General features: G+C 44.5%; 1 protein-coding gene across 1 annotated transcript in view; it reads right to left on the minus strand.

Moving 5' to 3' along the window:
* Positions 1-21839, minus strand: part of NKAIN4 (Na+/K+ transporting ATPase interacting 4) — a gene marked incomplete at its 5' end in the record, with an annotated part of 25198 nt that extends 3359 nt beyond the window's left edge. The window contains 5 exons of the mRNA XM_009074552.1: positions 1582-1666; positions 4662-4722; positions 12232-12429; positions 21134-21214; positions 21702-21839. Coding sequence (XP_009072800.1) covers positions 1582-1666; positions 4662-4722; positions 12232-12429; positions 21134-21214; positions 21702-21839 — 563 coding nt within the window. The remainder of the gene's footprint in view (positions 1-1581; positions 1667-4661; positions 4723-12231; positions 12430-21133; positions 21215-21701) is intronic.
* Positions 21840-22775: the final 936 nt, after the last annotated feature.

Genomic DNA, 22775 nt, shown 5'->3' on the forward strand with positions numbered 1-22775 from the left:
AGATAAAACTGGAGTGAGTAGGATAATTCCATTAGGAAATGAAGGAAAGTGATCCTGTTAGAGAGTTGTGGCAGCCCAGCAAGTGCATTATTAGGAGCACAGCTGACTGCTGACAGGGGGGTGATGCCATCCTAAAATGAAAATTCATGGCTGCAGTTAGCTCCAAGTCAGTGGTTGTAGGATAACTTTGGTTTTGTTCAGCGTTTCCAGCAACAAAAAGGAGTTAAAACCAGAAAGCCCATGTTCCTGATCCCTGGCTCTTCTATAAACTGCAAAGAATTGGATGTATTTGTTGTTTTGCATCTTCTTGAACAGGATATGAAAAAAGAAGATGCCTTCAAGTCATCACTAAATGATTTTCACAGCAGGACAAGGGCATCTGGCACTCAGTGCCCCAGACTGCAAAACTCCACGGCATCATTAGCTGAGAATCAATTATCCCTTCCTCCTCTCACTCCCATTCATACATGTGGAAGAAAAGCAATAGTAAGGCTGAAATAAATAAGCAAAAATTGCTATTTGGTGGCTGCTGTGAAATTTATAGAGGGTCATTTTATCTACTGCTCAGCAGCTGTTTTCACCTCCTGTTAGCCAGAGAGAAATAGGATTCTGTGGTGGCAGAAGGCATCAATAGAGAAGTGATGGGGTGAAGAATGGGAGAGAGGAGCAACAAAATTATCTGTGTGCTTCACTAGCAGTTTACCATCCTACTGAGGCCTGGGAAGGCAGTTTCACACTTCTAACTTGTGTTTATGTTACAATCTCCCCATATAGAAAACTTCATTTATAACTGTTAGCTTCTTTCACAAGCAGAATTGGTCACTTCAAGAAAAAAGCAGCCCAAACCCTCTACTGTAAATGTTTCTTCAGCACACTGCTGCGTTGAGCTAGTAAATCAGGGAGCTGCTTAAAGCTCTACAGCTTCTGTAGACTATGAAAAATTCCACCCCACTGTGACAAAATGAGAGGGAAATCAATATTTAATCTCCTGCAGCATCCCTTGTAATAACACTACAGAACCCCCAAAGTTACAGGAATTTAACTGCCTTGCAAAAATTACTTGTATTCCTGATCTTGTGCTGCAGTGACAAAGTGGGCAGTAAGTCCACATGAAATTAGAGGGGCACATCTACCAAGCTACTTGAGGAGAGTTTTTCTTCCCTCAGTCCCACTCTTCTCCCCCAGCCTCACATCCTTCTTTTTGGCAGGACTCTCTGGTAACATTATTCCTCGAAAACAGCCTCCCCTTAGCAGCCACTGTAAAAAAAACTACACTTTGAACTGCCTCTTACAGATCAATTCAGATAATATCAAAACATCCTATCGCTAGTCTCACTGTTTCCTATCAAACAGCACTGCCATAAGCCAAGTACAGCAACACCAACTTCACCCTGGTAACCTGGAGCTGAGCAGGGGCTGCTTCACCCCTTCTGGTGTCCATTTGTTCATTCCTTCCATGCCTGAAAAAAGCATGTTGGAGAAATCAACCTGCAAGGAGGAAAAACCCCCAAACCTGTGGTACCCTTGAGCCATCAAACCAAGAGGCACACGAAGCCTCTTAGCACAGGAGATGATACTTACAGGTATGTCTGCTTGAACAAAAGGTTGGTGGGTTTTTCATTGACATGGTAGAGAGGAAATGGATCAAATCCACCAATGAAATCAACTGAAAAAAAATCAAAACTCAAATAAACAAACAAACATGGCCAGAAAGTTGAAAGGAAATGAAAGGAAGAGTTGGTGCATGGCATGGCGTAACACAAAAATTAATGACAAAACAGAAAAATGATTTCTCAGGTATGGATTTCTGGGATCTCCTGGGATGGGCAAGTGTGCCAAAGGGGAGATTCAGCTAATGCAAAGCAGGGCTAACAAAAGACTCCAGAAAAAAACCTCCTTGGGGGTATTGCCACCATGCTGTGACTTCATGTGAGAGAGCCAACAAAGCCTCAGCCGTTGCACACTGTGCCGAGGGGAGGAAGCTCCTGAGTGACTGCCAGGAGAAGTTGGCAGCACAGCAATCCCCGTGAAGGTTATATAGTGAAGTGGGAATTTTCTTGCCCCACTTGTGTTTCCTACAAGACAACAGCAGCTTTGGAGAACTGCAAACACCTCATTATCTTCAGCTCCGATAATTTTTCACGTCCCCTTTGCCAACTCAATTTCTTTTAATTGTGTACAAAGAGAAACAAAGCTTCCCTTCTCCAGTGTTCACAGAAGGGCAATGTAACTCAACGGGGAGAGTTTTAAATGACAATTCCCTTAGTAACCAGAGAAGAATTTTCCAAGTCTGTCTCAGTTCCCCTGACATCAGGCCAAGCCTGTATCACAGAGCTGGCCAGGGCAGGAGGGGTGTGATGTGGTGTGATTTGTGACTGACCTCTCAGGCCTTGCAAAACCTTTTACAACAGATCCAGTTTAGACCACTTTTTGGTGCCAAGTTAGTGCATTTTGTTTGGAAGTGTGAAAGTCATCCTTGTCCAAGTGCCACTTACAAATGACTGGAGAGTCTTCTTAACCATCTAAGTGCCTGTGTATTTGTCTTTCCTGAAGGTGGCACTATTATTTTAGATTTTAGCATAAGAGTTTTGGTATTTTTTAGTGCTTGAACAATAGGAAAAAATATTTAAATATTTACTCATATATTGGATGTGAAAAAAAAAGCCCCTCAAAGTATATTTAGAAGCCCAAGGACAATGGATTGTGACACATTCCATCTTGAAGGCAAGTTTCACGCTGATACTGTGATCTTGGAACAACTGTTAGATAATGGGTGAAATCTGTAGAGGTTCTAAGTTAATTCTGGGGACAATTCCCAAATAGTTCCAGTATTTTAAAATCCAAACAGGCTGCAATTTTTTTAAAAAAAGCCCAGATACTAACTTTATTACCTCAGTTGTGGAATGTCTAAATGAGGAAACCTTAAAGAACTTCAATTTTCAGTAACTCTCAGTACCTTGAACAACCACAAGTCCTATCATCTGAGCACCCAACCATGGGAGCACTCAAAATCCAAGTCACTTACAAAAAAGTCTTAACTGTGGCTCGTTGTTGCAATATATTACAGTGCATTAGCACATCTAAAATATTCTTGCCCACAATTCAGCATTAGTAGGTCCCTACTGCTGTGTTTTCTCATGAAAATCACGTTAGCATGAGCTTCCTGATTAATGTGCCTCAGCACTTATAATTACTTCATGCTGCATATCAAAGCAACATTTAAAGGAAACCACAAATGGAAAAGAAAATTAAAACGCAGCTCAAATTTATTCAGGTCACTGGAAGGATCTACCCCTGTGAGTGTGAAATATTGATGGTTTGTCATTGTTAATTATTCAAGCTGGCATTTTAACTCCAAGCTGGGAAACTGGGAGGGAAAGTGAATTTGTTAGTGGAAAAAAAAAAATTTATCCTGAAATTAACAGCTCTGTGTTTCTAGATAAAGCTTCCTTCCATGTGGTTGCCTCTCCTAGCAGATCCCCACTATAAAAATGAGCTCTGTCAAGTTATTGCTTTACAATATTCAGCAGGGGCTCAGAACTAAAGCTATTTAGCTAATAGAAGAGCTATAGGGTAATTTAAAAAATATTACTATAATGTAGCACCTTCTCTAAGTGCATTGCCAAGCTCTAAAGAAATGATCAATAAAGCCAGTGGAATGAGTTCAGCCACACAGGAAGGAAGAGAAAAACACGAGGACAAGTCAGATAAGCAATGCATCTCCTCTCGCTCCTATGAAACCACATTCTTCACATACTTTCAAATATTCAGTTCAAAGCTGTTGTTTTGCAGCTCTCATCCACGCCAGCTGCTCTTTAAAACAACAAAGCTACTTGCACAAACCTAATCAATGTCTTAAAGAATTGATATTTGGACGTAAAGCCTTTGGATCAGATCCTTTGCTGGAGTAAACTGATCTATTGCCAAAGAAATCCAACTTCCCATTTATTTTAACCCTATGCATCCACTCTTTGTAAAATTACTGGTCACAGAGGGAGTGTTAGAAGGGCAAAGCAATCCAAGGCATGTTGTGGATATCTCCATAGATCCCACAGACCCAAGTGACACCTCTGAGTCTTTACTTTGACACATGTCATAGTCACTGCATGTCACTGAAGACATTTGTATACCAAACACGAGGGAGTTGGCTCCTTCCTCCTCCTTGTAATTCAAATACACTACTTCCTCTGCTTTTAAATTAAGTGGTCAGATTGGTCCTTGGCAAGAAATCTCATGCTCTGCTTCATCCTCAGCTTGTGGCACATGAGACTCAGCAGGCTGCCTACTTGAGACTGGGCTGAAGTCTTTGTTGTAGGTGCTCTTAATCACAGCAGTAATATTTCAGTAGCATATTCTTAGGCTGTACAAGCTTAAGAACAGAAGCAGCTGCCCAGTTTCTCTGAAGCTTAGTCCAGCTGAGAGGCCACACTCAAGCTTTTTTTGTGCTGGGAGTGTAGGAGAATGACAACACCTAACACACAGTGACATGGAGAAAAAAACCTTCCCAGTCAAAATAGCTGATCCTTGAGAGGTAGTTAATGCCATATCAGAGGCAGAGATAGAAGAAGTCTGATAGCAACTCAGTCCTAACAGACAAACATCTGAGAGAGAAATAAAATTCACTAAAACCTTTGCCAAGGGATCTGTTGATAAATACTTACAGCTGTCTTCTTCTTCTGTAAAAACACTAACAACATAACAGGCATAGACAAAGCCCACCAGCTGGAAAAGAGAGAGAATAAATCATTTTAGCATCAGTCCCATGAGCCTGGTCAAAACCCACTCGGCAAGAACTCATCAGCTCTGCATTCCTGTCCTATGGGGTATGCAAGGGAAGAGAAACTACTTTGGTGCAGGAGCTCCCAATGAGATGTGAGTAGTTTTTAGGCACATGAGATAGAACTGTAGTTAACCATAAAAACAGTGGTTTACTGGCAGAAATGTTCAGAGACACCAAAATCTTTAGTAACTCAGTTGGGAGTTTGTAGAAGCTCTAAAGCATCAGAACTGCCTCGTTCAGCCTCGGCAGCAAGTTGTTACTCAGCCTGAATAGAAGAACAAACTTCAGGTACTATGGGAGTTAAGCATTCTAGATCCAGCAGGATCTTATTTGGCTTTGCCTTCTTCCTGTTAATCAAATATCCTCTCCATCCTTCATTTTACATCTTTACATAACAGCCCACTTAGAGAGATCTTGGTTGACAGTAACTGTGTTAGTAAAGTTATTGTGAGGCATAATTGTTTTCCACTGTGAACTCAATTCTTTTGAACAAGAGTCACACTGTAACACACAGTGACTCACTCCAAGGGGAGACAGAATGATGCATGGTAGGGCTTGAAAAGTAGAGTCCATTCATTTTTAATATGACAGAAAAATACATCACACCAGAAAACAAAAGGCAAGATAATGAGATTTCTACTGGGGTGTTATACAACGTTTCTAGCTCCTCCAGCTCTCCCTGACAAAACATGCCTTGTTGGAAAGAAATGGCATGTTTTTGCATCATCACTAAACTCTGTTTTTCCTTTACATTTTTCTATAATCATCTGAAAGATAAGCCAGGTCACTCCTTTCCTCCTGGGTGAGCCTTATGGAAGTATGTCCCAGTGCCTCAGTGGAAGAGTCTGGGGACTCCCTCATTCCCTGCTGTGCATTTCTGAATCCAAGGCTGCTTCAGGCAAAGTTATGACTTACAGGGGAAAATAAATCCTCAGGGTGTGATGCTAACCACAAGGCCACATGCAATGGCCAATCTAATTGTACCTGCTGACTTTTAGAATTGCCTCCGAGTAGAATCATTGGTTTTTAAAGGCAGGCAAAGCAAAACAGAATGATCAGAATCTCAAGAGATTTTTCCTCTCTCCTACTGCTTATACTGTGCTAAGATAAAACCTGGATAATTTTTTTTTCCTTAAGTTTGTGGTAGTTTTGGGGCAGCTCAGAGCAACAAGAGTGGGGAAGAGTCTGATGAAGAGCAGCTGAGAGAGCTCAGCCTGGAGAAAAGGAGGCTCAGGATGGACCTTCTTGCTTTCTACAACTACCTGACAGGAGAGTGCAGCCAGGTGGGGATCAGGCTCTTCTCCCACATAACAAGCAGATGACAGAAAACAGCCTCATGTTGCACAAAGGGAGGTTTAGATTGGATATGAGGGAAAAATTCTTCACCCAATGGGTTGTCAAACCTTGGTATAGGCTGCACAGGGCAGTGATGGAGTCACCATCCCCGCAGGGGTTTAAGAGACAGGCAGATGTGGCACTTAGGATCACGATTTAGTGGTGGTCTTGGCAGTGCAAGGGCAACGCTTGGACTTGATCTTGGAGTGCTTTCCCAACTCAACCCACAGCTCTGGCCGTGGTGCTGAAGCAGCCCCGGGAGCCAGGCACCATGAGCAACCTGCAGTGAGTGCTCATCCCCTTAGAGATGCTCCTGAAAAAACAGAGTGTGCACTCTGCACATCCCAGCACTCCATGAGATGTCCAACCACCCGTCCGTGCACTCTGCTCTCTAACACATTTGGCCAAGTAACAAATTAGGAGTGTGGTCACATTCATTCTCTGCACTTGCTCTAGCATTTTTATGGTTTGAAGACCCAGTATTCTACATAAGGGCAAATGATGCAATTTCTATACACACAAATATCCAAGCAGGAAAGATGCATCTCGAATGTATGTCCTGATTCCAAGGGAGCTCTAGGATGGTTTTCTCCCTCCCCAGATTTCCCATTGTGCCTCAGAGTGGGAACTTTCAGTTAACAGCCATGCAAAGTGGCAGCCCTAAACCCATTCACTGTTATTGCACTCCATAACATGTAGACACAAATCTTATGTGATACCTGTGTCAGGAAACTCCTGCTAGAATTATCAATGAAAATGATTTACCTGCCCAGTTTATGGGCAGAGTGTGTGAGTGATTATCAGCTGGAGTGTCACAGGGAACCTCTTAAACCTCTGAACATTTTTCACGGTTCAGAAGCACCAAGCAATATGATTGACTTAGGAAGTTTGTTTTGCACAGAAATTAATGCCTCATAACCCTCAGCCATCATTCTGCTCACCCCATACGTTTTCCCTTTTATGACTAAGGTGACTTTTTGCATTCAGAAAAACAAACCAACCAACCAAAATACTAGTGAATTAAGGAAACTTCCCTAAATCTCTAATTCCAGCTCTATTATAGAGTGGAGGGTTTTCTTTCTTGTTTCTTCCATCTCCTGGCTTTGTTTTTCAAAATTACCAGCTTAGTGTTTAAAATTTACTTTTTATTGACTTTATAATCCATTCCATCTTTACATGAGTTTCACCAATAAAAACCCTGTTTATTTAATGACACTTTTAATTCAAAGTCTTGTTTGTCTCGTGATTTGGCCACAACAGGAGAGTTTCAGTGGCAAAGGGGGAAGAAACATACAACAGAAACATGAGTTGCATTTTCATAAGGGCTATCCTAAACTATAATTAAATATATCATCTCAGGGATGAACTGAACTCAGGGGAATCCCCATGGAATCCCTTGGAAGGAGTTATGAATGAAATATAGCTACAGAGGAGAAATGCCACTCCTATTGTCCAGTCCTTTCCACTGGAAGAGTCTGTAGAATGTGGGATGAACAGACTCCAAGAGACACCAATAATTCCCTTCTGAGTCCATCCTTGATGAAGATGTGTCAAGCCCCAAAACATCATCCAGTTTATCAGCAATTAACACAGACCAGAAAGCTTCACAGAGGCCAAGAATTTGGAAGCAATTTCACCCTTACTCCAAGTGCCATCTTGATTGCTGATTTCAATACAAAAGAAGGATTTAAGCTCTACTATCCCAGGGAAATAGTAGTAATTCTTAGACCTTTGCAAATTCCATAGTGGAGGTGTAGAGGAGGGAAAACGTCAGCGATGTAAAATGACACTAAGCTACTGCTCTAATTCCCCAAAGAATGTTCTAGGGCTTTAGCCTCTGCTGCTGTTTCTCTACTTGTTCTGCATGTTCAGTACCAGCTTTCTCCAAGCTGCAGGAGTATCCGATTAAGCCTTTTATTAGGAACACATGTTGTAGGCAGGTGTGCTCCATCAGCCTGTCAGACAGCCTGGGAATGCACATGCTGCCCAACAATAGAGGATGGAGCTGGTATGTCCCAAGCATTCTGCAGGCAAACAGAGCAGGAAAGACAGGAAGAGACAAGTGTGCCCGAAGGGAATGAGGAAAACATATGCCTGTACATCTCTCTGTCCCTCAGCCCTCTGAAGTTAACTTAAATAGCGAGTTGAAAAGTGTTCCTGAAACAGCAGCACTGAACTGAGGTGCCAGAGAGACTGAATTAGAGCAAGATCTACAGAAAGGGACCAGCTGGTTGCAAGTGTGCAAAATACATTAAGGATGGGAAGGCAAATTTCAGGAGCTGTTACTGTTACTTGTGTAAGATCTTAGCTTTACTCTCCACTGTCCTAGTGAAGGTTCTGAGCTGTCCAACTCTTCTCTCAATAAACAAACTTGCCATTGCTCTTTCAACCACAGAGAATAGGTGCAGAGTCTCCTCCTTCAGGGCAGATGCATTCTAGGTTTCACTTCTAATCAGAGCTAATGAAGTGTGCACTCTCTCACCAGTGGGAGAGAGGGGAATGAAGAGATCTTTGCTATGGCAAAGCAAAAAGCCAGTTTGTGAAAGAGCTATTGTGACCAGACAGCCAAAGAGAGACAATCAAAATCCATTCATTTCTCGACCTTCTTTACTCTTTGGATGCAGTTACAACCACTGAAAATCTACCTTCTGCCAACAGCAAAGCATCTCTTGTGCGTTGGTTCTCACATCACATCTGCTGTCAAGGCTTGCACTGCTGCCTTCCTGGGAACCTTCCAACCTGTCAGTCTGAGTGAAAACAGCAGACAGGCAGGCAGTGAGTTCTGTCGGTTGGGAAGACATTTCCAATTTCTATGCCATTCAATGGAGCCTCAGGAAAAGCCTAACCCTCCCCATTCCCAGAACTACCATATGGACAGCCCAGAGCTATGCCAGGTATTTCAGAACTGGGAATCATTCTTCTCCCTGCTGGCTGGCAAGTTGGGGTGATGTAAGATGAATCTTTGCTATGATAAAAAACAAATCCAATTTCTTTTCTTGTCAAAAGTAGTTGCTGCTGCATTCCCTAACTGGGTTGGTAGGATTAGTTTTGCAGTGACATTTCTATACCAGTACAGACTTTCAGATGTTGTTACAATAAGCTTTTTCCTCCCATGTGTTTTGTGCTAAAGCATTGACAAAGATTTTCATATTGGGCCCTACAGCTACTTGTATCATGTGTGGTGACTAATAGGCCCAAGTTTGATCACATTCCAGATTAAAGGAATTGTTTTTGCCTTCGAGGAGCACAGACAAGCTCTGAGCAAAAACAGACTGAGACCTTATGTATCCTCAACTGTATGCCCAGGAGCAGGATGATAGAGTCAGCAGGAGTCAAGACGACAGCCAACACTGTGCTCACCATATGGGTTCAGGTTTGCTTTCCCTCTCCTTTGGCATGCAAGGCTGAACTCAGTGAGCCTTGCCCCAAATACACAACACTGTGCACTACAGTTCCTCAATAGTCTCAAGGGACTGGTATTTCCAGAAAACAGCCAAAGTGTCCACAGCTGGGTGCTGAACATTTAAAGAGCATGGATTTCACACTGCTAGGTCTGGAATAAAAAACAAATAAAGCAGAACACACACACACACCCCAACCCAACCCCCCAACTTCTAAAAACCATTAAGCAAAGCAAAAAAAAAAAAGCCAAACTACAGAAAGCACAATTTTGCCTGTCCCTTGCCCTTCTTAACAGGGAACTGGCTATTCCAGTCTCAGACAAGAAGGCAACTAGGTCATGTCCCTTGCTGCTTACCCTGAGCCTTCAAGTTCCTGAGCATGTTTTTGTACTATTGATCTGGTGTCCCTGCCTGTCTGCAGCACCATACCTGCCAGCACTCTGGGGACAGCTGCCTGTAATAAAACCTGCCTCAAAGTGAGATAAAGAGAACAGAAAAAGGGATCAAAGAGTTTGACCCTCAAAGAGTAAAAAGGGAGAGAACTGGCTGACTGCTTCCAGGCAAGGTCTGAGTGAGAAAGGGCGAAGTCTTCCTTTCTGCCTGACCTCAAAGCAGAGAGGAAAAACTCCATTTCTCCTACTACATAACAAAATTCTATGAGCATTTCAGAGCCAACAGCAGTTACAGGCTTGGGGCTCCAATAATCTACTTTTATTACAGGACAAGTAGAAATTTAGTTCACTGCATAGTTCAGCCTGCATGAGTTTCTTGCCTACAAGTATTTTAGCCTCATTTCCAGGGTTTAGGATTCAAAAATCTATTGCAACTTAAATCCTAGGGAGGAGAGAGAAAATATTTGCCTAAATCCTATTTTATCTTATATTTCCATCTGGCCCTTAGTGGTGTTTTGCAGATGCACAGAGAATACTGTTGTGCCCTTGGGAAGAAGCAAAGGCGAAAACACTTCCAGAGACACAGAGTCCTATATATCAGTGTGATCACTTAGCCCAGGGCCACGTGCCTAAGTTAGAAAGCTGCCAAAACCCAAAGATCTACTCCAAACAAACTCAGGACCATTTGTTGGCTGAACCTCTAGCTCGGGGCACACGGGTTTGTGCCAGCTCAGGCGTTCAGGAAGGACATTAACAGTGACAAACTTCTGTGCTTTTAAAAGGAATGTTCTGACTTCAAAGTGTGTCGATTGTTTCACCAAACTCAGGCACAGCACCAGCTCAGCAACATCAATCCTGTTGCAGCTAACAACCCTTTCTGAAAGACAACAGGCTCTATTCTCCTGGATATACAGGTTTGCCTTTCTCACACACATGCATGGAAGCAACTCATGCAGATCATTTTCCCTGGAGGAGAACTAACTGAACATTAACAGCCAGCACACACGCCAGGGAGCACATCCAACTCAGGAAACAGGAGCTTCTCCGTCTGCCTCATCTCTGTGACATGGCAAGAAAGGGGGTCTGAGTCTTCCCCCCTCCCTGCAGTTCACTGGGTCACACAACTCATCCCAGCTAATAGGGAATGCAGGATCAGGACAGCAGAAAGTTGCACCAAAAACGTGCAGAGAAGTACTTGGCGCTTCAGAAACTTGGAATATCTTTCTCTGCTATCCTTTAAGATTTCAACAGGGTGAGTTACCTTCCTTTTTTTAAGCCAAAATGTGAACATTTCACCAGGCCACATTTGTGCTTAGAGCCATGAACCCCAAAGTAACAACCCAAAGCAGATTAGAGTTGTGGGCTGCTAACTAACGCAGCTCCAAAATGCAACTGATGAAGTGAGGAGACAATGGACACTTTGTTTCAGTTAATTTCACAGACAAGTGAGACACAATTAACAGTGAACATTAAGGACGTTGCAGTACTGCAGAGTACTTTCAAAAGCCCATGGAACTCTAATGAGGAAAGAGCTGATGAAAACATTTATTGTATATATCCTGAGTGTCAGCAGAAGGAAAATGAGCTGTTTACTGCCTCCTTAAGGTTTCTTTCATTTTCTGAAGACAGGGATCTTCTCCCTTTTATTTCTTCACATGAAATGTGCATATTTGTGCTCTGACACCCATCACTGAGTCATGTGGAATAAAAGAAATCCTTCATAGAATCTTGGAGTCATTAAGGTTGGAAGAGACCTCTAAGATCAAGTCCAGTTGTCAACTCAGCACCACCACCACCACATTCACCATTAAACCATATCCTCCAGTGCCACATCCACATGGTTTGTGAACATTTCCATGTATGGTCACACCACCACTTCCCTGAGCAGTTTGTTCCAGTGCTTTACAACCCTTTCTGTGAAGAAATTGTTCCCAATATCTAACCTAAATCTCCCCTGGCACAACTTGAGGCCATTTCCTCTCGTCCTGTAGAAACTCATCCTCTTGACCCTTCCTCAGAAGGGTTTCTGTTCTTGTCAAAACATGAATTTGCACACCTCAACAGGGATACAGAATGAATTGTTATTGTATGGCTGCATGATTCATTACTTCAGGTGTTAGGTTGCTGGTATCCCTTTCAAATTCTTTCAAGACATATTCTTCAGAAGAGAGAACAGAACAAAAAAACCAAACATATTTACAGAGGCTTTTACAATCAGATGATACAAAATGTGGTGGAAAATATGGCCCAATCTCTGTGCCAGAGGAAAAAAACCCAAAACAGCATGTCCTCAGCAATTGTTACCCCTGAGTGATGTACTCACCGCAATCAGGATCTGAAAGGAGCTGTGCATGACCTCGATGTACCGATACTCCAGGGCACAGCCTATGACAGAGATGTAGGAATGGCTATCCAGCCCTTTGATGCCAGACATTGAAGCCTCCTTCCTTACACAGCCAGGACCATTCTCACTCCACCAGGATTGGTGCCGGGAGATGTTGAATGTCAAAAGTTCACTGTCCTGAAGAGAAAAGTTGCAGAGAGATCTCCATTTACTCTAAGAGTGTCAGACATGTTGTCGGATGGAGGTCAGATTAAATCAATGGAAAACCTAAAGTTTCTGAGATCCTGACTCTCGAGAAGTGCTAGCACAGATCTAAGTACATTGGCTTTCTATTCCTTCATAGAATCATGGAGTGGTTTGGGTTGGGAGGCACCTTAAAGCTCATCTCATTCCACCCCCTGCCATGGCCAGGGACACCTTCCACTAGATCAGGTTGTTCCAAGCCCTGTCCAGTCTGGCCTCGGACACTTTCAAGGATGGGGCAGTCACAGCATCTCTTAGCAACCTGTGCCAATGCCTCACCACACTCACAGTGAAGAATTCTTTCCTAATATCTCATCTAAATGTATTTCACTGCAGGCTTCTGTGGTGAGAACCATTTCTGAGGCAGCTCTGCAGCACTACAACAAATCTATTTCAGCATCCTGTAGCATAGTTTAGAAGCAGGTCTGAGCAGCTTCTAAATTGGAATGACACTTTCTAGGCTGCAGACCCAGGAACACTTTGCTAGTGGTTCCTACACCCACAAAAGGCCCCACAGGTTTTGGGTTTGGGAGATTAACGTTGCAAATCCAGAAGAAAAAGGTAAACAAGGCAGCACTAAGCATCCTGACACAGAACCATATGCACTGGGCATGCTATTCCCAGCACAGGAATCAATACAGGGAACTGAAAAATATGAACTTCATAACCCCAAAGTGAGTTTCAAAACCCAACAGATCTTCCTCTGCTCTTAGCTTTTAACACATCTAAAAAGCTCCTGTATGATTTCTCTCTTTACATCTGGTGCTTCTGTCAGCTCCAGGTCAGACTACCCAGCTGATCTGACCTCGTGGTGCTGACTGCAGCTTCTTGTAAACACCTCTCCAGCAATTTCTTATCACCCCTACCCCAAGAGGTTTTTTGTTTTGCTCTTCTTGTCTTTGCTAGCTCAATACTTTAAACCTCATCATTCTGGGGGTTCCAGAGTGAAATGCCACACAAGTAGTGCAGGGGTTTGGTGTGCAGCCAGGTGCTCATTTAAAAATTACTACACTTTCCTCACACTCGAGAAAAGAGTAGTACTTGCTGGAATTCCCAGAAGAGCTTTGGGATTTAGTGCTTACAGGACAAGGCAAAGCTCTCCCTGCAGATGGTAAAAGACAAATTCAGGACTGGCTGAACAAAGCAGCTGCATCCCTTCAGGGAGGAGTGCCAAGTGCTGGGTGCCCCAGAGGCCCCTTGGGTCACTTTGATACAGAATCAACAATCCCTTTTGAGCACAAACCAGCGTGAGGGGTTGGAGGTTTTATTCTGAAGGATAGATTCTAAAATTCTCAGGCAGAGAACGTATGGGTCTCTACAGAGTAGAGACAGGTTCTGGAGATACACACCTCACCTGCCCATTACTAAGAGTTTTAGCACCTGTCCATAAACTACTCCACACTGCTCCTGCACAGTCCCTGTAGGAAAGAAGTGTCTCCCAGAACAGCAGCAGTCAGAGCTTGGGGTATTCACACTTCCCAGCATAGGAAACCTCACGTGGCAACTCCTTTGTGTCAGCTCCCCATAGAGCCAAGAAGAAAAACAGATTCAGAGCAGCTTATCCAGGCTCCTGCTCCAAATTACCCTCTGGAGAAAGGACTTGTCTCCACAGCCAACACAGGAGTCTAGCCAGGCAGTCAGGCAGATACAAACACGGACACAGAAAAGTGTATTCAGGGACAAGCTCCAGTTACAAGAGCAGAAATGTGAATGGCAGCCAGATAACATGTGAACAGAAACCAACTGCCTCACTTCTCCACATCGTGTGGGTACCCTCATCCACCACAGAGACTCCAAACCAGTCTGCAGAGCTGTTATTAAAATATGCTGCAGAAAGCACATGTTAAGAAATGTGGACAATTAAGTGAGAAGACAGCTGCCAAGCTCCTGACATAATCACCACAGCAGATGGCATGTGCTTTACAGGAGATGGAGGAGGGCATGGAGATGGAGTGTGGCACCAGTGCAAAAGCAGCCTGAACAGCAAAGACAACAGGGAAAAGTCCATTAACACTTGGGAGTTTAGAGGGAGCTGTCTGCGTTTTAGAGGCTATGGGGAATAATTACTGGCTTGGCAGTTACAGGGTAATGCACACAGTGCAAGGTGCTGTGCTAGCTTCATTTCTAGAGACAGTTTTCTCTTCCAGCTTCTCGCAATTTTGGCAGATATCTTTGGCTTGCTCCCTCTGCTGGGCATCACTCTTCAGTGGCCCACAGAGCTCTCATCACCAAAGCACAGCTTTTCGGCAAAGCTTGTTCTTTTTCTCCCGGGTTTGCACGTTCAGAGGCACATGGATCTTCCCCAGCAAAAGCTTCTCCCCTTCGAGACAGCCAGCTCTCCAAGCTGCTGGGCTCTTCTCCCTCTCCTGAGCCACTCACTGCTTTGGCTGAGGAAGGAAAGAATTGTCTTTCTCCAAAAAAAAAAAAAAAAAAGAAAAAAAAAATATTCAATTCTTGTTTCTTTGCCTGAGGCTTCCCCCAATTAGCACAGAACCAAAGCTGTTCCCCAGAGCCCCACAGGATCTACTCTTAACCTTGGTCCCCAGGGCATCCCTCTCCCAGCTCACAGATGGTGCTTCCCAAACCTTCTGCCTCACTGGTGCAGACAGCTCCCTTGGTGCCCTGTCTGCTCCTTGCAGAGGCATCGATGTGTGTTTGGCAAAGAAACAGGCTGCTTTCCTTCTAGAATCTCCCTTTTGTCAGCCCTCGTAGAATTGGCTCTGGCTGAACTTTGCTGCAGAAGCTGAACTTGCTTGTGAACGAAGCCTGCAAAAGCAGAAGAGGTGTGGCTGGAGCTGGGCAGGTGGAGGAACAGAAGGTCCTAACCAACACTCACTGCTTTTTGCCTACAATCACACTCCAGCTCTGTGCAAAAAAGAAAGAAACGACTAAAAAAATGATGCATCAGTGAAGAACAGACTGGAAAAACTGAGCACATTTGGATTCTAAAAGCACCACAATGACTCGCACTCATGAGCCATCCATCTCACAGATGTAAAATGAATACTGATTGCACACTGGGATCATGGATGCCCTTGTGTTCACAGACACCTTTCTGAACCAGCATCTGTCTGGAGCACAGCAGGGCACGAGGGCAGCACGAACAAGAGGGGCTCAACATACAAAGCAGTGCTGTTCCTGTGCTCGTGTCCCTGCCTGATGCCCTCAGAGGATACCTGCATGATGGGGCACAATAAAAAAAGCACTCAAGAAAATCCCTTAATTGACCTCCAGTTGCTCAGAGCTTGCTGGGGGACTGGAAAAACAATCCCAGGATGTCTCCTGTGGTTTGTCAGCTTCGTTTGTAAGGAGATGGTGGAAGAGAAGTGCAGCTATGAAATAGAACAGCACACACAAAAAAAAAAAAAAATCAGGAGAAAAGAACCAGTTGTAAGAAAGTTTAGGGAACAGCTGTTTCCCAAAACCTTTCTGCAACACGTCTGAAATCTAAACACACAGAGATACTCCCCGAAGTGGTATGTGGGTTGGAAGATGTTAATCAGTCCCAGCAGTGAGCAAGTCCTGCTGCAGAGAGGATCTGTGTGTGACTGCACTCACTCCCCCTCGTTTCTCGCCAGGGCTATCGCTGCCTCTTTAACCTTCAGCCTGAAGAGTAATATGAGCCAAGAGTGATACAAACTCCTCCTCAGGAGCATGTTGAAGGCCAGCCAAAAAACCACATCTCACTCTGAACTGTTGTAACACCTTGGCTGCCCCCCATTTGCCATCAGTGTGAGAAGGGAGACAAAAGCACTAAAACTGTAGTACCTACGTTTTGCAGAGTCTATTTTCTGCTCCCAGCCTCACCCTACTGTGTCCCACGAGAAACTCACACCTACCCTAACACCCACAGAGCCAGCTGCATTCCTTTCTAAAACAGTTCTCTGAAAGATGTTCTGAAATTGTTTTCTAAGGGACACTGTCAGAGATGGGTTTATTTCTTGTTGTTAACAGCCTTCTGAACCGCCTCCCCAAAATTTCCTAAATTATCCAGCAAGCCAGCACTAGAATAGCTCTGGAAACAAACTGAACCTCACATGGGAGCCCAAACAGCAGAATAATTTTAAATCTTTTCAGTTGAAACATTTCTTATCAAAATAGGGAATATAGTGTTCTTTCAGTCCTGCGTGCTGAGTAGTTGCATCGCCCTGAGACACAAAGAAGCATTTCCAAGGTCTCTCTGCAGGATTGTTGACAACACCACAGCATTTAAAGGCCAAACCCCATGCTCCCAGCTTCTAAATGCAGGAGGAGTTGAGGCATAGTTGTAATTACACAGGCATTTACCCATCCTCCTCACAGTATTTTCTCCAGGTACAAAGTCATCCCAAGATGCAGACCAAATTCTCTGGAATACAAATACTCCCCATTTGACTAATAAGGGCTGCTTCTATTTCAAGAGGAGATTTAGACCACCATGGCTCTGGATTCAGATCAAAGCACTGTGTAGACAAGACAGAATATAAAAGAAGGATAAAGAAATAAATTAAAAATCACCATTCAAGATGAATAATTCCAAAGGGAAAAGACAAAGGGATACATTGAAATACACAATACCAATTCCTCAAACCTCTCTGAACATTTCTCAAGTACATGATGAGGAGTCAGTCAGCATGGCAGCTGGACAGACAGATGCTCATATGTCTTAACAGCAGGATTTTAATAATTAACTCAGACTGAGGGGTTGCAGGAGGGAATGTTGCACGCTTGAGTAGACAGGGAGAAGCTTAACATATTATTTCAAGCACAGCCTAGAAACTTCAGAGCTACCTCCCAACAATTCACCTAACCAAACAGCCAGATGGACAAAGAGGAAAGAGGAAGATGGAATAGGAGCAGACCACACGAGGAGGAACAGCAATCTGGAAGTTCAGCTGTGAGCCCCAACACAGAGCAGTGGTACTTTGAGATGCTGCATTTCCTCCACATGCTGCAAGTGTGCTCAGAAGGATGAGCAGAGCAAGTCAGCAAGGCAACATTACCAAAAGCTGCTCAGAGACACATCACCATCTCACTGCCAGTGCTGAGAAGCATCCCTTCAAATCCAGATTGCTCTATCTCTTGCCTGCTCATTGGTAAAGCACTTAAAGGAAAGCTGGCACAGGCTATGTGCTTAGGGAGCATCAAGGAAAGTGCTTCCTTAGGCATTTGTGCTGAACTACTTGTGTCTGGCCACCTAATGAAGTTCTGCTGTGCCATATTTCACACTCTGATTCCTGCTAAGAAAAGATTGCAAAATTTAAAAATGACAGGATAGAAAGATAGAAATCAGGTCAATTTAGCTCTTCCAAGAAATAGGGAAGTAGAATTCACAGAGCAGGAAAAAGTCTTTTCCTTTTCAATAAAAACCACTCAGGGTAGCATAACTAGCGATTAGGAGGCAGCAGGTGAGTAAGTAGTTATAACTCCCCTGAGCAGAGCTGACCAGAACAGCTAACCTCAGGGAATCCATGGCCAGGAGAGAGCAAGCACTGCTGGAGGAACCTGGAGAATAAAGGAGCCATTCAGGAAACATGAAAGACAGGAGGAAAAAGAGGAGACAACCCAGTGGAGGAAATAGGCAGCAAAGAAGCAATTCTTTGGCAAAGGAAAGCAAACAACACCCAAATTGCAGTTTGACAGCCATGCACATACCAGCCCATATTCTACTGATGACCTGGAGTTTGTAACTGAGAGATTGTCTCTTAACCCCTGTGCCAAATTGCTTATGGTCTGACACAGGACCTTACCTCAAGTTCCACAGCTATGGTGCCCCTGGTTTCTGTTCATTAACCACCCAAAGAAACAAGGGGCACAAGAACATGTGCCCATGCTCCCCTCAGCCCTTTAACACACAGCATTTCACTGCTCCCCTCCTGTACTCCCTCACCACTGAGAAATCACATCTAGGCACCAGAACACAAAGAATAATTTGCAATAAGTGCACATAACCGTTTCCTCAGCTTTTCAATTCCCTGGGCTTTTCCTAAACTTGTTACATCAGAAACACTTGAATTCTATCTTCCCTTTCTCACCCCACCTGAATGATCACTTGTCTCAGTTGCACTGGGCTGTCATTACTAGCCACCAAGTTAACAAACTCCATTCTTCCAGCTCCCTGCCCCTTCTGCATTCTGTCATCTCAAAGGAGCTGCTGACAGGGCTGCTCCCTGGCAAGGCTGCCCTTGTCAGGAACACAGTGGGCTGAGCACAGGGCTGGCAGGGATGCTACTATGCTACTCCCACTCCCCCAGGCTTACCAGGAATCACAGAGGAAACAGCACCCTGAAGACCTTCCTCAGAGCTATCAGCCCCCTGAGGGACTTGCAGAGGAGTACCGTCCTGTCTGAAACACTCCCCAGTGTATTCATGCTCAGTCTAGTAGTTAATGAGTTAGTGTTTATCTGACCAGCTCCATCAGCCTCACTCCACCAAAGCTTTTCTTTCAATATTTGCAATTTCCCTGCTTACTGCCAAGCTAATGATGAGCTTTGACTTCTTACCAGGCACTGAAGAGCAGCTTCCTCCTGGGGGCCTTGAGGGCACACAGAGGTACCTGCACCTTGCAGCACTGCAACTGATACTGCCCTGTCCTTGCCCCTCCAAGTGTCCAACACTTGTACACCAAAGCCCAGATGCCCTTCTAGAGTCTGGTCTCAAGGCTGAGATCAATAAGATACAAGCTGGCTTTGGATCAGGTTTCCAGAGATGCAGCAGGAGAGCAATACCATTCTTGCACCAAGCCTGAGAAGCACCACACTGTCCTACAGCAACCTCAGCTCCTGCTTCAGCTGTATCTTTTGTCCTCTTGTGGAAGTGAGGATTTGTTTTGCCACCACTCAATTACTTCAGTTAAAGTGGAGAAGGACAGAAAGCAGCATCATGAGTTTTTCTCACAAAACAGCTATTTTTTCAGTGAAAGTAACTCATTAAGAACAGAGGACAGGCTGTCAAGTATTTTACTGCCAAACAAGCAGAAATACTCTGTTGTTTTTGCCAGTTGCCAGAAAATTAACTAGTATCTCATTGCAGCCCTAGAGGGAAGTCCACTGAGTCAGTGACAACTTCCACTGCAGCCCATTTCTATTAAAAATGTCCCCAATCACAAGTGTCACCCCGTGGGCTAAATAAAGCCTCTCTGTGTGCTGGCTTGGCTAAAACAAGCCCCAGCACAGAGCAAGGTCACCAGGTGAGGCTCCTCCATCGAGGAGAAACAGGAGTTTGTGGTGCTGTTTGAATTGCAGAACAGCAACCCAATGTGTTACAGGGCAGGTTGGGATTAGCAAACACGAGTAACCAGCTGGCTGGAAGCAAACACTGGCTGTCAGAGAAGCTCCCAGAGCAGTTTATCAAGCCAATATTTCTTCTGCACAAGGAAGCATTTCAATAGTTACATAAAATTCTTTTTTTAGTTGGTTGCAGCCAACATCAAGATCATCTCAGGCTGAGATTTTTAGACCCTGAGTAATCACTGTTCTGGGCAAGAACTCCCTCTAAGTTTCTAGGGATAATTGAGAGGGTAAATGGAGATGAATTGAGAAATTAGGAAGACACATTTTCTTATCTGAAAAGGGTTTATGCTGTCACTCCTGACTTGCTCTAGGCCTGATAAAAACCACAGGGCAGTTCCAATTATGACTCCAACGTCAATGTTTGACCTGGAAATTTAGGCCAGATGTAGAGTGCTCTGAAATGAACCTGTACCCTACAGTCACTCTGAGTTTGCTGTGCTACAGCAACACTTTGCAATTCATTGCTTACAGCCCAGGCTTAATTTAGGGCTTGCCTCCCATTTTTATTATTTCTGACTCACCTCTCATTAAACAGACGGTAACACTCAGCTAATCTGGTCTTCAAAGAGCTTCATGTATTAACTCACAACCCCCTGGCCAACAGCCATGAATAACTATCACTGTATTTATGAGGGAAGAATTAAGAGAGGGAAGCCACATCCCGTGGAGATTCACCAGCCTCCCTCTGGGGAGGGGTGTTCTCAGTTCAGCAGACAGAGCTTCTCCAGAAGGTACAACAGGAAATATTTTGCCTGGTGTGGCAACAACCAGGTACTTATCCCTGCTGCTGAAGTGCACTACACAGGACCAGGAGGCAAAAAACTATCAAGAGCTGATCAGGTATGGAGTTCCAGTGAACTCCTTCATCCAGGTCAGCCCAGCCAGACTGAGTCCCTGCTGCAGCAGCTCTTTGCTGGGACAGGCTGGCAGAGAGAGCACACTCAACACTGCACAAGGGCCTTCCCCTCCATCACACACCTTCTTCCCAAGGTGGTTTCTGATCACAAGGGGATCTGCTATAATCTAGTTAACAGACAGCCTTCCTCAGCCACCTCTGCATCATAGCTAGAAATCAGCACTCAAACCCCCTCTCCCCTCAGGATGGCTCTGCTGCCAGGCTTGCTCCCACCTTTGGAAAGCAAATACACTCTACCTGTATGCAGGCAGGGTTTATTCCAGCCACCACCTGCACTGAACAGCAAAAAGGTCCAGAAATCAGTGTTGGTTCCTTATTTTTCCATACAACAAGCAGCACTCCTCCACTCGCTGGCAAAGCCCAGGCAGGAGGACAGAATCTGCCCCTCACCTTACCCAACTCCTCCCTTACCTTCCCACTAAGCTCCATCCCCTTTTCAGCTCTCACTCACCTTTGAGAGCCCTCCCACTTCTAAGTAGAAGCAGATGATGAAGATGTTCCAGGTGACCCAAATTGCAGTCCAGATGGCATACTGAAAGGGAATGGGGTGGGGGAGAGAGAAGCAATAAACTTTAAGAAGTCACTGGAATTAGTTTAGATATATGTGCTCTAGCTGGGGGTGGTCCTGAGTCAGCACTGCAAACCTATTTCTCTTCCTCTGTTTGTTTCTCACATGCAGATAGTCTCTTACCTGATAAGAGACACAGGGGCAGTTTGGAGGGATGGAATGTTTCTGTGATGCATTTGTCCAGCACTTCCCTCTCCCTTTCTGCTGTGCAATGTCTGGGGGATACTTTGGTACCAGTAACAATTATCTGAAATCTTCCAAGTTTGGCGTAAGCACAGCACACTGAACAGTGTGTTCCTAAGCACAGCCAGGCACCTCCTGCTAAAATAGTTTGCAAGGCTTGTGCCTGATTTCCCAAGGGCTTTACTCAGTTCCCCATCACGTGCCATGTCCCACCAGAGCAAAGGCCATGAAAGGCTTTGACTGCTCAGAACAAAAGGGTGTTACTTACCACCACTATGTAGCGAGGTCTGTACTGAATGGTGCCAAACAGGCCGAGGATAACAATGATGATGTGCAGGAAGTTGGCTAGGATAGGGGCCCACTGGTACCCCAGGAAGTCGAACACTTGCCTCTCTAATGCAGCAAGCTGGAAGAGAGAAGGAAAAGGAGTTACAGGACCTGTGATATTTATTCTCAAGGTTCTGACAACTCCCTGAGCAAGTCCATGCAGCAGTTGGAGGTGGGACTCCATTCCCAAAGCAATTTACTGCCTATGAACCAGGTCAGTAGGACACAACACTTGTCTGCACATCTCCCTTCCCCTTTGTACTCATCCCAGCTCCTCTGATGGCTAAGCTAATGCAGACCAGGGAGCTCCAGTGCCTGTGTGGAGCACCTCCTCTGTTGTGTGCCCTCTAGGGAGGTGGCTGTGGCAAAGGACAGAGGTGAATGGCAGGACAATAACATCTTAAATGCTGAATGTGAAATATATTCACAAAAATGTGAATATAACTTTCAAGAGCTCATTTGTCAGAGCCTTCAGCATCACTCCATCATTCCTGATGCCTCTCATGTTTCTGCTCTCCAGCACACATCTATCAAAGTAAGAGAGAGGAGGAAATTCTCACCTCCACCTTCACCCCTCAGAAAATGCTGCCACCAGTAAAGAAATCCTGCAAACACATCAGTTTTCCCAGAGGACAGGCTGTGTTCCTCTCCGGCACTAATAACACAGTTCAAGGCTAGTACTATGTTCTAGAAATACAACTCCATTCCTGTTGAAGTGCTGGGGCTGATTTTCAAACCATATTTGCATAAAGCTGTGCTTTTTACCTGCAGCCATCAGCTGTGTATCAGACAACATCTGGTCCCCTGAGCTCAGAGCTGCTGTGCTATGTATGCAGCTGAAAGAGCACAATGAATAAGCAACTGCATGTTGGTCTTTACATCCCCACAGCCTTTAAACACTATGTCTAGGAGAAACAGGGAGTGGAGGGGGCAAAACTCTTCCTGCAGGTTCTTCCCCAGTGCCCAGCCTTGCACAGAGAGTTCTCTCTGCTTGTCTTCACTAACACAGTGCACC

This window comes from Acanthisitta chloris, unplaced genomic scaffold (genome assembly GCF_000695815.1).
Source record: "Acanthisitta chloris isolate BGI_N310 unplaced genomic scaffold, ASM69581v1 scaffold19315, whole genome shotgun sequence".
NCBI lineage: Eukaryota > Metazoa > Chordata > Aves > Passeriformes > Acanthisittidae > Acanthisitta > Acanthisitta chloris.